Consider the following 17,222-nt stretch of genomic DNA (forward strand, 5'->3'; position numbering starts at 1 on the left):
AGTGGGTAAATCTGCCACAGACTCTGATGGCATTGGGACCCCTTAAACTTTAGGTAATGTTATTTGTAATCCACAAGGGTTAATGTATTCTCCTAAAGAGTTCCAAACAGCTCACAGTGAAAAATATTTGGTGAAGTAATCACCTTTAAGAATGCTCCACCACAGGTAGTAGTGTCCCCAAACAGGTGTAGAAAAGGATCAACACAGCAATGAGTGACCAGAGGTCATTCAGCACTCCAACATCTGACAAATGTTTTCCTGGATCTAGTCTGTCCTCTAATGACTGCTCCCCGTAGGCTGGATGAAAATGGATGAGAGGTAAGCTGCCCTGTCACTGAAAGGATGAGGCAGATGAGAGGTAGGCCACAAAGTGTCTAAGTACAACTAGGTGCAAATCAGCAGCAGATACAGAACAGCCCTGGCACTGGTAAAGCCCCTCTCAGACAGTATGTGCAGAGCTGAGTAATATCAATTGATGACCTGTTCACCCAGGTCCCTTGGGGCTAGTTGTCTTGCAGAGGCCAAGAAGCTGTTGGATCACTATATCTTGGCCTCCCTGGACAATCCAAAATCCTCCCTGGTGGTTGGTGGGTTCCCCCAAGATCCTTGCTCACATACTGCACTGCTCCCTTCCACCTCACATGCCAGCTCTCTGTTCCTCTGGCCCTCTATAGTTCAAAGTTCTATCTCCCCTGTCTGGTGAGTGAGGCTAAGACTGGGACCCCCCCAGTGCAGCCAATCACATGCCTAATTTTTCCCCTGCTGCAAGCAACCCGTCATTTAATGGCTGAGGGAGGAAAGGGGTCCAATGGAGCAGGTGTAATAATGCATAGACTGTGCAGCTCTAACACCTTAAAGGGGCCACCATCAAGGACTACAGTTGTATAGGTGTTTTGTAATTCACAATAATATATTCAGTATACCACACAGAGGCACTGCTGTGATTGTAAATGACCTGGTCACCCTTGGGTACCCTGAGAAAAGCAATAATGCATGACACTGGTGAGTGTCACTACTTTTGCATTAACAGTGAGAGAGGCTTGAAGAGGCATATTAAATAGAACCTGATTCCACTCACTTTCTACAAGGCACACATGCAACCACAAACTATGCAATAATTACAGTACCACAAGAGACAATCGCACAGACACATATCAACCTCAGCAAAATCATTTTAAAAAGTTACATTTTTGGCACAACACTGAAAGGGGTAGGAGAAGCACAATACAGAAGAGAGGTAGAAGGCAAGTAGAGACAAAGGGAAGAAGCTGGAGGGGAAGAAGAGGAGCAGTACAGGGTTAGAGGCTGGAAAGGAAGAATGGTACAAGGTGAGAAAGTGGATGGAGCTTTGCATCCAACATTTGTGAAAAAAGATGGATGTTGGTCAGCACTTTTATTAGTCTCCAGAATAACCAGAAAAATAAACTAGCACGAAAACGTAATTGTGAGCCGAGGCTTAGCATGGAACCAACTAAGTATTTTGATCATATGGCTCAGCAGTTGTTTACAATTGTAAATATTGTATTACATTAATTCTGTATTCATTGGAAAAGAATGTAATTTTGTAGAACTCTAAAATCTGATACATTACCTCTAAGCAAGATGGGAACACATTTAAATTAATGTTCTGGCAAGAAAAACCACAAATTAAAAATTAGTGGTGTTCATACTCAAATGTATTTTATCACTCAGACAGTTATGTGCCTGCGTATATTACACTATGTCAAGTGCTGAATTTTTTATGTGAGATTCCTTCATCTTTAATGCATGGTTTAGTAATGGAAGCATAAAGAGGAATGCTGCATCTGCACTTCTGGATCACCCAGAACATGGTCATTGGCTGCATTTCAGACCATATAATTTATTGTTTGGGTACTTTTATTACACATGAAATGCATTTAAGGTAAAAGTCAATACTTAACATATTACTGAGTTATAGGAACCATTTTATTTACATCATACCGTATGTGTGCAAGAAACATTAGGCTATAGGTGTGCCACCAGCTGTAAATCTTGGTGGATGTCTTCTGCCTTTATGTTGGTAATGGTATTTATCAATGACTGTTTTGTAACTACTTTCTTAAATGGTCTTCATTAGAGTGACAAGATAAGTGAAGCAATAATATCTACTGATTGAAAAGTGGATACATTCAGAATCACATTTATCCTGATTCATTTAATCGTTGTTATTTTTGTTTGAATTACTTTATTTTTTTTTATTTTATTTCGCCTCCGTAAATAATTGCCAAAATTTTCAGTTAGATTTAAAAAAAAAAAAGAGATCATGTTACTTTTAAGCAGTTTAAACAGCATAGTGCTTGTGCTTTTTAATCTGTCCCTTTCTATGCTGCATAAAACCTGGTTGACCCTGCCCGTTCCTGTGTCCCCCTATGTAAACTGACCATAGTAATCATGGCTGCTGATCCATGATACTGTGGTCAGTTTACGTGCCTCATTCATCCCACGGTCTCTCCTCTCTCCCCCTCCCTCCATGCTTGTCAGCTCCAGTGTGTGAATGATCTCTTGTTTCATATGTCTTTTCAGTTGCAATTCTTCAAAATTCAAAAGAAATGATAATAATTTTTCATTTTACACAGACTTATCCATATAGTATATTTATTGATGTGGATTATTGCTAATCTTGCACATATATGTATTATACAGTTGCGTATTATACTATTTATTTGAGAAATTGTCACATAGATAGCAGCGCTGATCACTTTTGGTTTTCAATAATTTTTCATTAGTGACACTAAAAATAGGAATCAGTAATTGGTATCGGCAAGTACTTGAGGAAAAGTATTGGTACTCGTATTCGGTTTTAAAAAAATGGTATCGGTGCATTCCTATAGAAAGTTTGAAGGTGTAAGTGCACATTAGCCTGATTTATTTATGGGCCAAAGATTTAATTACACGTGTTAAGAACAAACAGATCCCTGGTTTAACTGGAAAAAAGAAAACCTTCAAATCCCAATGAATCTCTGTTAACAGGATAGACATTTATGGGTTTGTGAGACAATACTGTCACATCCTGGAATGTTACCAATTCTCCCTTTTTTTCAGCATCCCAACACACCAGCACACATGGTATTTGAATTGCACTGCATGATTTGAACAGAATTTGTGGTCCACAATATGGTGTTTTTATAAGTAACTGGTAATTCAGCTACTTTAAAGCAAGACCCCCCCTGTGCTGTAACACATGATGTAATCAAAGTGAGCGGTGGAGGCCTATAAACCTCACTCCTCTCTCTGTCCCTTACTGCTTTAGGGTCTTATTTATGTTCACAGTATGGAAGTGCTCTATTGTGTAAGCAATTGAAAATACCTAGACTAAAGATAAAACAGAATAATCTCAACCACTGATAACATGCTTTGGGGATGGGAGCAAAATGCTGGGTACACAGCTAAGAGTGCAGCCTTAAGAATATCTTCTCTCCCTTCACAGCTATCATACATGAAGAGAAAGCACTACTCCAATGGGGGTTGGGAGCTATACTGTGTGTAACAGAGTATGGATGATTCATGCATTAGATGTTCTATCAGCAGCTATGGGGTAGAACGTTATTCAGAAATGTTGCTATTAGAAGGAGGCATCGGGTTGGAATGGTATTTCATGATGCGTTATGAGCACCTAGCTTCATGCCAGCTGCTCATGGCATTTTGTATAGCCAAATAGGCAGTACTTGCCTAAGGCCCATGTCAGATGGGCAGTTTTGTCACTAGCAGCAACTCTCCAGCAACAGGATTGCTAAATAGACCATTGCCTGCTTTCTATTGGGTTTCTCCATCACTGGTCCAGCCATCATCATGGAAGTAGGTAAATTGTTTCTTTGTTCTCCCAATAATCTCTTGTCTGGCATGGGTCTAAGGTCAGATAATAATTTAGCAGAAACAAAAGCCATTCCTACTAGTTTAGCCTTTTATCTTGATTTTTACCAGCAACATACAGTATCTTTCCTGAGAAATGTTGCCATGATTATCCTTCTGCTACTCAAAATAGAACACAGAGCCATTGCGGAGTCTCTAAAGCCTGTTGGATATTTCTGTAGTAGTAATTAATATTCTTTTTTTTAAAGATACATTTTGAGTTTGAAGTATAAACTAATTAACTGGAGCAAGTTCTTTGTATACAACAAGAAAATATAAACAACAAATCGGTTTGTGTATTAATGTTGTTTAATTGTGGGGAGATCTAGCCCATGAAACCCAAATTTTATAGATGTTAATGTTCTCATAGGTCACCTTATATAGTGGCAGATCAGAGTATAGCCCGTGTATAGCCTCATGGAAAGTCAATGGCACAGGCTGTTTCCAGTGTGCAAAAATGAAAAAGCAGAAATCTAAGAAAACATTACAATGATTGGCCAGAATTATATAATTTAAAATACTTATTAGGGGAACTCTGGGCTGATTTTGTTTGGGAAAGACAAAACTCTGTAATCAGGGATCAAAAGAGTCCTACCTGTGGATATAGTTAGTGGCAGTGTTCTGTTTCATTATGTAAATTACATTAAAGCAAACATAGCTAATGTAATATGCTTGATAAAAGATACAAATCTTATATTTAGAAAAGATTATGAGAGAGCACAGCAATAGCCTTTTCCTTGAACACTGCCTTCCTCTCTATTCAGAGTAAGGAGGAGAAGGGGCTGGCTCATTAAACAGTGAGTGTGTGTGTGTAAATTGCCCTTCCACTATCAAGCTCTGTAAATAACAAGCATTTTAGGAAAACAAGTAAAGAGATTGTAAAGGCAAAAGATTTTTTTTTTTTAATCTTAATGCATTTTATGCATTAAGATAAAAAAAACTTCTGTGTGCAGCAGCCTCCCCTCAATCCCCCTAATACTTACCTGAGCCCATCTTTGGCCAGCGATGTTGCAGGAGTTTCTCAGCTGCCCGGGACTCCCCTCCTCATTGGCTGGGACAGCAGAACAGCGTGATTGGCTCCTGCTGTTGTCAGTCAGGGTCAGTCAACCAATGAGGAGAGAGAGGGGGAGGGGCTGGGTCACGGCTCCATGTCTGAATTGACACAGGGAGCTGTCACTCGGCTCGGGTGCCCCCATAGCAAGCTACTTGCTGTGGGGGCGCTCAACAAGTGGGAGGGGCCAGGAGCACAGAAGAGGATCCCGAGAAGAGGAGGTCCTGGCCACTCTGGGACTGGGCAGACTAGGCTAGGACTAGGCAGAACAAAATAACACCTCGCTACACCCATGGGCCAGCCACAGCTGGTATATAACCCCCTTCTCTGCTTTAGGTAATCAGCTAGCTTCCCCGGACCAGCAGACAAGACTCCTTCAGCATGAAGGTCTGCCCTCACCCATTATTGGGGTGGGGGGACATATTCGCTGGTTTCCTACCCCATGGACTTCTTTGGTGAGCATCAAGGAGAGCCGCAAAATGTTTATTTTGGGGGTACACAGAAAGGGAGACAAAGCTTGTCCTTTTCAGGTTTTTTAGGTCCTGAGTCACCTTGTGTGGATTTCATTTCTTCAAAGGTTCAGGTGATGTCTGAACTACCTAAGGTTCCCCCTATCCCTGTCCAGGGAATTGATTTTCCTATGTCTGATTCTATTTCTGACCAGTATTGTCCTTCCTCTGCACATATTGGCTGCTGTCACACAAATAGTTCTCTTTCCCATTTTGCATACAGGCTCTGAGTCTGGTGGTATCCACCTTCAAGACAGTTCTGTTTGCACAGTCTTACATGCAGCTCCTTTTGCAGGTTCGGCTCCACAGGAGGATCCCAAAGTTTGTGACGAGGTCTCGGGATCCTCTGACAGACTCCGCATGCATCCAAGGGCCACGGTTAGGCCAGTATCATCCTCGGCTAAGGCTTATTTTGCGGTTCCTGTGAGGAATCAAGAGCGAGGATCCTCCAATCATCCTGGTGGCTGTAAACGTCCCATGGTGGCTTCAGAGAAGATCAGTTGTCCCAACGGCTGATCAGCTTTACAGTCGCTGGTTTAATGGCTTAGCTATTGAAAGCCAGGTACTGAGGGATAGAGGTCTGACTGGATCAGTGATCCCTACTATGGTGAAGGAGAGGAAGTCGTCTTCCAGCAAGATATACCATCGTACGTAGAGAGTGTACATTTCTTGGTGTGAGTCGATTGGCGCTCATACTCGAACCTTTTCTGTGGCTCAGATCTTAACCCTTCTTCAACAGGGTGTTGATCAGAAGTTGGCCTTGAGTACCATCAAGGGCCAGGTGCCTGCCTTGGCAATCTTCTTTCAGCGACCCCTAGCCACGCATTCTTTAGTTCGTACCTTCATTCAGGGGGTTTGACATGTGGTTCCACCTGTACGGTCTCTTTTGCCGCCATGGGATTTGAATTTAGTACTTTCGGTTCTCCAAAAAATTAAATTTGAGAATATTCGGGAGATTCCCTTGCCTACGTTATCCCAGAAGGTGACATTTTTAGTGGCTATTACCTCAGCCCACAGGGTATCGGAATTGGCGGCATTATCCTGGTGCAGTCCCTATTTAGTGGTCCATAGGGATAAAGTGGTTCTTCGTCCCTGTTTTATCATTCCTGCCCAAAGTTGTCTCTGACTTCCATTTGAATGCAGACATTGTGTTGCATTCCTTGTGTCCCAAGCCGGCTCATCCCAAGGAATTTGCTTTGCATACCTTGGATGCAGTTTGTGTGATTTGGGTGTTTCTGGCAGCTACTGAGTCTTTTCGGAGGTCAGACCCACTTTTTGTGGTTATAGACGGACAAAGAAAAGGGCTGGCAGCTTCTTCCGCTACCATCTCCAGATGGATCAGACAGACGGTGACTCAGGCCTATTCCATTAAAGCTCAGGTTCCATCTTTCCCTGTCACGGCGCATTCTACTCGGGCGATAAGTGCCACTTTGGTCATCCATGCATACCTTCACAAAGTTCTATAGGGTAGATACTTTGGCATCTGCGGATGCTTATTTTGGTTTCAAAGTTTTGCAGGCTGCTGTTTAAGAGGGGCTGTTCATTCTTGAGGGGTGTTTTTCTTTAAACTTTTATTTTTCAGATGGGGCTCCTGTGATCCGGTTAAGGCTTCTGTGTCCTGGTTAAGGGCTCTTATGTTTAGCCCTGAGTTATTTTCCCCACCCCCTCATTTTCTTTTTGGCACTGCTTTTGGACATCCCAGTAGTTATGATTTATGGAGCGCTGTGTCCATCAATGAACGAAAGAGAAAATGGTATTTTTGTACTTACCATAAAATCCATTTCACTGAGTTCATCCTCTATGGAGTTCTGATACTTCTAATACTGCTTGCTACTAAACTGATTACCTAGAGCAGAGAGGGGGTAATATACCAGCTGGGGACAGCCCATGGGCGTAGGCAGGTGTTTTTTGTTCTGCCTTGTCCTACTCCTGGAGGAGGCAATTTAACCCACTAGCTATGATTTATGGAGCTCTGTGTCCATCGATGAACTCAGAGAAATGGATTTTACTGTAAGTACAAAAATCCCATTTTACAATAACTTTAACATTTAAATAGGCCTACAGTTCCACGTCTGGCTGGAAAAAGTAAATGAGAAATATTTATTTTGCCAAACCTCATATTTACTGTACCTGACTAAAAAAAATCAAAAATTCCCATAGACACACTCCTAAACCTTGTGGACAGCCTTCCCAGAAAAGTTGAAGCTGTTACAGCTGCAAAGGATGGGCCAACTCAATACTGAACCCTATGGAGTAAGACTTGGATGCCATTAAAGTTCATGTGCGTGCAAAGAAGGCAGGCATCATAATACTTTTGACAATATAGTGTGTATACACGTTATATATATATATATATATATATATATATATATATATATATATATATACACTGTTAAAAAAGTCAAAGGTTATGTAGTGGAGGGGGTTGTTAATCGAGGGGGTTGTTAATCAGTTTCAGCTGCTTTGGTGTTACTGAAATTAACAACAGTTGCACTAGATGGGCAGCAATGAAAGACTTCCAAAACAGGAATGGCTTCTACAGGTGGAGGCCACTGACATTTATTTCCCAAATCATCTTTTCTGACTGTTTTTCACTAGTTTTCAATTTGGATAGGGTCAGTGTCACTACTGGTAGCATGAGGCGATACCTGGACCCTATAGAAGTTGCACAGGCAGTCCAACACCTCCAGGATGGCACATCAATACATGCCATTCCAGGAGACAGACAGTTACTCTAGAAGAGTTGGTTAGGGCCGTAAATGGTCCTTCACCCATCAGCAGGACCGGTATCTGGCCCTTTGTGCAAGGAGGAACAGGATAGGCACTGCCAGAGCCCTACAAAATGACATACAGCAGGACACCGGTCTGAATTCCCTTTTTGGCCTCTATTGGCCGCCCTATCATCTACAGCGACCTTATTTTCTGCTTGCGTTCCACCGTCCGGCAGTAATTCACACGCCTAAATGGTGTATGTGCGAGACCATATGATGCATTGGCGACGTGCTGACGTGGGATGTCATCACGTCCTTCTTTCTGACTGACGTGCCGATGCCCCGTGCCCCCACCTCCAGGGATCCATGTTCTTGTTTACTGCTGTTGCCAGGTGACCTGCTGGCTCAGTATGTGATCAACAAAAGCTGCTACAAATTCTGAGACTATTGTTCATTCAATTATCCCCTATTAAAGATAAGTATTTATACTCCCTAACCTCTCAGACCCACCACTCTACTGAGTGAGCTGGTTTCTGATTTTTCATCTCTCGCTATCTTTATTTGTTCTAACAGGTATGTTGGGAGGAATTGATTACTGCTCATGCTATATACTTATTCATTGTTTGCTCTTCTTGTGGACTTGCCTCAGACATAACTAATGGTCCTTAGGGCATGCCTCACTATTAAGAGATCCAAATATTTAACTACTTTTGAATAGTATCCTTTCTCATATACCAATTGCAAATAATGATTTAATCTACCTCTGTTCCTGCAGCCCTATTTAGGCATTTGGACAGGGGTCTGTACTGCCCTGGATCCTTGTGATTTGAGCAATGGCGATTGCTTGGTGGGCAATGCTATTGGTGGAGAGAGACAGATGTGGAGTCTCACTTATTGTACTGCAGAGTTTGGTTTCTTTGTAAATCATTTGTAAACTTTACATATGTAAGTACTGCACAAATTTGCTGAGTAAGCACAGTATGATTCCCAATGCTATGATATTCATATGGTAACATGTGCTTTTTTATTTAGATTGTTTTTGTCTTGCTTTTGGCACCTCTGAAGAAGGACGATACCTTACCAAGTCTGAAACATGTCAGGTGTTATATCCAAATAACTAGACAACAATATGTGCAGACTGCTGTTTGCATCATCACTCACCTGCTGCCTGGGCATAGCTCAGTGATAATGTGTTGCGCACCTGAGTATATATCAGAGAGCAGGTTCACCCTGAGCACATGTGACATACGCAAAAGGGTCTGGTGAAGCAATGGAGAACATTATGCTGCCTGTAACATAGTTCAGCATGACTGGTTTGGTGGTGCGTCAGTGAAGGTCTGGGGACACATAACCATGGAGGGATGCACAGACCTCTACAGGCTCCTCTACATGCTAGACACTGGTGCATGACAATGCCCAGCCTCATGTGCTGAGAGTATGCAGCCAGTTCCTGGTGAGGAAGGAATTGATACTATTAAATGGCACCCACACTCACCTGACCTAAAAGCAATAGAACTCTGGGACATTATGTTTTGGTCCATCAGACAGGTAGCACTTCAGTCTGTTCGGGAGCTCAGTAATGCCCTGGTCCAGACCTGGGAGTAAATACCCCAGGACACCATCCCTTGTCTTATTAGGAGCATGCCCCAATGTTGTCAGGCATGCATAATAAGCACATGGGGGCCTTACAAACTACTGAGTACCATTTTGAGTTGCTGCGATTAAATTTCAGCAAAATGGACTAGCCTGCTATATCATTTTTTCACTTTGATTTTTGGGGTGTCTTTGAATTCAGCCCTCTGTAGGGTTGATAATTTTCATTTCCATCAAACGATGTGGCATCTTTTCATTCCTAACACATTACCCAGTCCATATCAGTATAGATATCCAGCATGATATTTTTCCCCATTGAGATTTGATGTGTTTTCAAAGTGTTCCATATTTCTTCACCAGAATACAATTAGGGAAATATGTCAATCATGGGTGAAAGCTGTGTGAATAAATATGCTACAGACCTTTCACTGTTGCTCACATATCCCATGAACCAGAAAAACCTATTTGCAAACAGACTTTCGTGGGGGCATTGTGTTGGATACGGGAGGCATTAACAATGATAAGTTGAATACATGGCCACAAGGCTAAAAAAAACTAAAAGAACTGTTATACAGGATGGAGATGTGTGTGTGTGTGTGTGTGTGTGTGTGTGTGTGTGTGTGTGTGTGTGTTGGAAGGGTCTAGGAGGAGTCTATGGGGTAGGGGTGTGTGTGGGATGGAGACTATCCTCTATGATAATTGCTTGGTGAGTGAGAATAAAGTATGGAAGATAGATACTGTGTCAGAAGATGCGCTGTTAATATGTAGTTTTGATCAGAGGGTAATGTAAGTAAGAGGGATAGGTAGGATTGACCTAGTGTGTTGAGAGTAACAGAGGTAGGGGTAGGGATGGGAATATAGAGAAATAAGGAACTCTAGAGAACCAGGGAGAGGGTGAAATAGTATTAGTGGGAAAAGGGAGAGTAGGAGGGTAGGGAGAAGGGGGTTGGAATTGGAGGTGGGATTGGGGTCTAAAGTGGTGGGAATAGATGAGGATATGTTAGGGATGAGTAGATGGTATTGGTAATAAGACCATTGGATTGAAGAGGCAGGAAAGTTCTAACATAAGGTTTGCAGGGTACAATCAAAGTCTGGGGTAGGCAGCGTCTAACCCAGCAGTTCCAGTTGTAAAACATGCAGTTGTGGGTGAGGGAGAAAAGTCCAGAGAATGGGATTTTTGGGTGTATCAAAGTTTGCTTGGTAGGTGTAAAGGCATGCGATAAGGTGTAATTCATGAAGGTTTTCGATAGTGGCTGAGGACCAAATGTTTTCCTAGCCTTAATCTGCAATATTGATACCTCAGCTCCGGGATTGTTCTTGCAAATCAGTTTCTAGGGAGTGAGATATAAGAGGTAGTCAGTGTATTTCAGTTACAAGTACCTGAAAATGTCTGTGGGGGGATGTCATGTAACATTTTCAGGAATTCAAAGATTATGACTCTTTCATGGGAAATCAAAGTTTTTAACACACTGGTCTGTGCCAATAATAAGGCTGCACATGTATATTAGCTTGGATGATGACACTCTTATGCCTTAAGTATGCTTAAAGGGGACGTTCCTCCCAAAAGTGGAGCACTCCTCACCCCCTTACATGGCACATTTGGCAGGCACCTGCTCCCACTTCTGTTTCGTCTACCTAGTTCTCCTGTCACCTCCCTCCCTACAATCTTCTGGGACACGTCACAGGTTCCAGAAGATTGCCTGGCCACTGAGGAAGCACAGCGAGACTCGCGCATGCACAGTGTGCACCCAGCTGTGAGGTCCCAAGCTGTCATACCGGGTGCCCACACTTGTGATGCCGGTGTCGGGGAGAGGTGAGAGATGGATCATGGGACAGGTGAGTGTGTGTTTATTAAAAGTCAGCAGCTACACTTTTTGTAGCTGCTGACTTTTAATTAACCTAAAAACGAATGGAACACCGCTTTAATGATCATTCATTCTGATTTGAGGTGGGAACATTGGAAATTGGAAATTAAATTAGCTCTACAGTTGATGTTGTCAGTGGAAGTATATATTATGCAGAGATACTGTATGTATATTCATGTTGTTTTCTTTACTCACAACAGTATTATCCTCCATTTTTCCTCCTTTATTTTTAAGAATGTTCATGGCTATAATACAGTCATTTCTTCTAGTGCTGTTGTTTTGATTATTTCTGTACTCAATTTGCAGGAGGCATTGTTGACAAAGACCTTCGCCGCTACCTCAATTTACGTTTCCAGAAAGGTTCAGTAGATCATGAACTGCAGCAAATCATACGAGACAACCTCTACCTCCGAACAGTGCCATGTGAGTACTCTGCTTCTTGTACAATGTTACTGAATGTGTTAGCTTGTGTTTGTGTTATATTACCAAAAATATAATTAAACTAAGTATCTGTTTAAAATCTCATTTGCCACGGTGGCATGATTTGTTGCAGACATCAAATATAAAGTAGGTGAAGGACTTGCGGGGCATTCACATTGCTTAAAAATGCAAAGAGAGAAGAATTAAATTGAGATTTATTTGATCTCATTTAGAAGCTGTAAAAAAGGCATTGGGCTAGTAGACAGAAGTGCTTTTATGGAAAAATAGTATAGTACAATGCAAAACAGAAATAAAATGCAGCAATCAAATGTTTGGCCCCATTTATCAATACAGCTGTTAATCTCCACATTCCTCTATGCATCTGTATATATGCCACTCCTTGGTTTCCCAGGAGAACTGTGCAAGCAATGGGATTGCAGAATTCAGCACATATTAACCAAAGGAAACTGCATTTCACATTCACTTGAAATCAGGTCAGTGGCTTTAGTGTCATATCACAGCCCAGTGATGTGTGTCATAATTTATTGGCTATTTGTATGCAGGAATATCATTTTTTTATAGCCATTAATTAAACATCTATGTGAATGAAACCTTAAAAATAAACTAATAAAGGAAAAAGATGATATGATTCAGACTTCCCTCTGCCACAGGAAGTCTTTTGTGTTGCATAGAATGTCTCTGTACATTTTAATAGAAGCCATGACACTTATAAGTTCATACTGATCATTTACTTTTCATCAAAAGTTGGCAACCCATGCTACATATGTCTTAAGCAAGGATTTTTGTGAAAGTGATCGCTTGCATTGCTTAAATTATTTTCAGTGTGAACTTTGGATATGTCTACAGATGAGTCTGGAGGTTTAAAAATGTAAATTTCCAGAACCAACAGGTATTTTGTGATGCTTACCGCTTTGCTCACCAAGCAAAGGCTTTGTCCCTGGTAGATAAATGTAATTTCTTTTTATGTATTCTCCTAAATGTAGTAGAGTTTGGAAAAATGGCGCCTGGCCACACACAGGATAAGAAAAACACACAAGCTAAGAAAAGGAGAATTGGCTTCATCTTGGTTCCCCTTCCATAGGAGAACCCCCCCCCCCCCCATAATGGACTTTACCCATATGGGGCTTAATCATTGAGGCTGTTTTTTTCCTTTAGTCTAATCCTAAATGTAATATTTGCTTTCAGAAAATCTGACAATGCATAAATATCTTGATATATAAAGAATATATAGATATGATGTTAGGAATAAAAAATGTATCTGTCCTCTGTTAGTCAACTTGAGTACTTATATATAGTATGTCATATTTATGTTCCATGTTATCAGTAGACTAGTGTAGTCTTTGGCAAAATTGGGTTGCATATCCTAAATCATTGTGACTAAAAATGAAATCAAGGAACACGGGTAAGAATGTTCATTTCACAGGCTGTATCAGTTATCTGTCTGTCATTTTCCCTTCAGTAGTGATTTATGTTCTTGCTTTAAAAGAAACCTGTATTAGTTGTGTATATTTGTGACTATGAGGCACTATATTCAGCTGTCATTTATTACTTTAAAAAAAAGAACATCTACAATAGCCACTGCCAACTACACTCAGTATATAATATGTTGGTTTTTGAGTTTGAACATTTTGCAACTGCATTTATCATAAAACGCCTTAGAAGGCTTTTCAAGGAGCACACCATTTTTAAAGCTTTATACGTAAAGCGTCTTGCAAATAAATGTAAATCTTTCACCAATTCAAATTTGTCAGCCTCCTGGTCTGGACAGAAGGTGAGGCCAAGTCTCAAAACCTCTCTGACAAAGGGTAGGATGATAAATTAATGATGTCATATTGCTCCCCACCCTCATCAACGTGGGGTTCGGGCCTATCTACTTTGGGGTCTGGGTGACTTGCTTGAAAGGTGTCACAGGTGTGCTGTGCCAAGTACTTTTTTGGTTTCCACATTGGTTGTGGAACAAAAAATTGGAGCTCTGCATAATTCTGTGATCCGGGTGCATCTGTGCGGGATTCACTTACTTGTTTTGCAAACTGTGATGCCAATTGGGAAGATGTAGTACTTTCCAAAGGTGATATAGAGGGTATAGATATATTGCTCGATACATTACCGTTAGTCGGTGTGACTGGTGCCGTGCGATTCTGTGTGCGATTTGAACATGCCTGCTTGTCTTTATTAGGAATGTGCATTTTCTGGGATGTGAAGGTGCACTGTTATCACCATCATGTTTTTCCTTTTTTCATGAATTTTTCCTTTTCTTGGATGCATTGGAAGCATCCTCTGGGTATGGATCTAATGGTGCAAAAAACACTGAAAGCAATGAAGAAATGTCAGATTCACTTCTTGCATACTTAGTTGCTGGGAATTATAAATTATAACGACCCCTACAGCTTTGTATGGTGACAATTTAATGTGCCAATGATTTTATATATTTGTGTTTTGATTAATAAATATCAATATTTTTAACAGTGTTGTAAAATGACATTATTTAGCAAAAAACAGCACCTTGAAATCCCACATCTTGCTTTTTTTTGTTTCCAGTGCAATGAGATGTTGGTGCCATGTATTTAGTTAGGGTTTGATCCTGGCTTCGCCCACATAACCAACAAAAACATGCATATATGGTGATCACTTTTGAACAAAAGCCATATTACTGTTGGTTTTTTTTTTCTAAGGAGAAAGCACAAGCGCCAAACTAAGCGTAGTATGTATGGATGTTTAATATAGAATGATAAACTGGTACTCACAAGGGTAACGCATAATAGGCATTGAGCACTGAGGTGCCTGAAGAAGAAGTGCATGCTCCGCAAACGTGTCGCCCATGGTATTACATCACATCTGGGAAGTGACGTCATTACCGGCTCCCTGTACGTTCCAGGACTCCAAGAAACACTGTAATCCACCAGCGCCGTCCTTCAGAATACACCAACCACAGAGGCCACCCTGACGCCCCGCTCTGTTGATATTGATACACCTCAGTGCTCAATGCCTATTAACCTTTACCCTTGTGTAGACCAGTCTATCATTCTATATTAAATGACCAAACATTCTACACTTAATTTGGCGCTTGTGCTTTCTCCCTAGTTGCTCCCTAAGCTGCTTCTTGCTTTTCATCGAGCTGCAACCAAAGAAAGTCTATGTATGGACTGTAATTCAAGTGGTTGTAAAGTCAGAAGGTTGTTTTATCTTAATGCATTCTATTCATTAAAACAAAAAACCTTCTGGGTGCAGCGGCCCCCCCTGTCCACCCTAGTACTTACCTGAGCCCCCTTTCGATCCAGGGATGTCCACTAATGCATAGGCCATCCGGGACTTTCCCTCCTGATTGGCTGAGATACAGCAGCAACACCACTTGCCCCCACTGTTGCCAATGAAATTCAGTAAGCCAATGAGGAGAGAGAGAGAGAGATGGGATGGGGCCGAACCACAGCTCCATGTCTGAATGAACACAGGGAGCTGCGGCTCGGCTCAGGAGCCCTCATAGCAAGCTGCTTGCTGTGGGGGGACTCAACAGGAGGGAGGGGTCAGGAGCTTCAGCCAGGGACCCTGAGAAGAGGAGGATTCGGGCTGCACTGCAACCACTGCACAGAGCAGGTAAGTGTATCTTGTTTGTTATTTATTAGAACAAAAAAAAACAAGACTTTACAATCACTTTAAGGCCCCTTTCACACGGGCGCTCCGTATGTCCGTATATCACCCCATCCGTTTGCGGATGATATACGGACATAATGCATGGCAATGGGATTGCGGATGTCAGCGGAATACCATCCGCTGACATCCGATTTGCATCCTTTCAGTTCTGTTCCGTTTTTTGGAACGGAACAGAACCCTATTTTTCTTCCGTTTAAAAACGGAAAGGATGCAAAGTCGGATGTCAGCGGTGTCATCCACTGACATCCGCAATCCCCATAGACATACATTATGTCCGTATATATCATCCGCAAATGGATGGGATGATATGCGGACATACGGAGCGGATGACACAAATGTCATCCGTGTCCGTGAAAAAAAAAAAAGTGCCGGAGCGGATCGCAATACGGTCCGCTCCGTGTGAAAGAAGCCTAAGGCCTGAACATTCTCCTATTGACACTGGTGACAAGTCTACATATTTAAAATAATAGCACAACTAATTTAAGTTAGTTAAACTTTATTAAGTTAAACAATAATTTATGGAATCCTTTTTTTTTAAAATGTTTTATTAGCCAGTCATCTTTAGTAATGATTGATGCATTTCTAACAAACAAAGATATCCATTTTTTTTTTTTGTATCCTGTTTTGGGTATAGATTAAGCGGCCTTCTTTTATAATGTAACAGTTACAGTAACTAGAATGTATCCTCCCTTCTATTCAGAATTCTCAGTAAAACACACTACAAAAATAACGTCAGTTTTTTTAAATGAACTTAAATGGCATTATGCCTAAGTGAAATTATGACATTATGTTAATGTTAAACTTGAAATACTGAAATATTTGATTTCTTAAGGAAAGTATTTCAGTCTGTTTTATGTTTTAAATTACATTCATTCAATTTAATGAGTGAGCTCTTTTAACTTATATTATAAAGCCATATTTTCATAATTTTCTTTTTTATATTCTAGGTCGGCAGCTAAGTTGTTTTACCACTTATGATAAAGAAATAAAAAAGGAAAAATATAGATTACCAGTTTATTTGTAAGAGGATGTGTTTTACATAAGTTGAACATGTCACATTTTATGCTTTTCTGTGTTTAGTACTTGTTTTACATGCTACTGATTTCTAAAGCATAAATATCAATTAGATAAGGAAAGGCACCCTAAACTCAGTCCAAAAAATTAAATGTATTTAAATATTAGGATTCTATGCCACCAATGCTTCTGTGCCCTTACTATTTAATAAAAAGTATTTTACCTCCCAGACTTGTATCCAGACATGCATGTCAAACTTTTCTCCCTTACTGTGCATAAATATCCACATCTAGCATCAAAATTCCATGTAGCAAAGTTGGGGAACAACTATAACTCTCCCTTCTTATTTTCAAAGCCAGTTTGTAGCTAGTGATTAAGTTGCTACTGTGTGTGTCGGCTACAAATCACTAATTTGACATCAGAATCTCAGGTACAATGGATAACAAGAGAAGCAAATGAAGCAGGTTATTTTCTAGTCAGTTCTAAAAGCTGCCAAAGATGAATTGTTTGAAGACTGAAC

General features: G+C 40.9%; 1 protein-coding gene across 9 annotated transcripts in view; it reads left to right on the plus strand.

Moving 5' to 3' along the window:
• MAGI2 (membrane associated guanylate kinase, WW and PDZ domain containing 2) overlaps positions 1–17,222 on the plus strand; it is a 1,130,869-nt gene that overhangs the window by 249,220 nt on the left and 864,427 nt on the right. For all 9 annotated transcript variants that reach the window (XR_014225193.1, XM_082255142.1, XM_082255141.1 and 6 more), the window contains exon 2: positions 11,906–12,022. Coding sequence is in view for 8 of the 9 variants with exons in the window: in XM_082255142.1 (XP_082111268.1) it covers positions 11,906–12,022 (117 nt within the window). In the remaining variant the exon portion in view is untranslated. The remainder of the gene's footprint in view (positions 1–11,905; positions 12,023–17,222) is intronic.

The sequence above is a fragment of the Pelophylax lessonae genome, assembly GCF_965119305.1.
Source record: "Pelophylax lessonae genome assembly, chromosome: 4".
Lineage (NCBI taxonomy): Eukaryota > Metazoa > Chordata > Amphibia > Anura > Ranidae > Pelophylax > Pelophylax lessonae.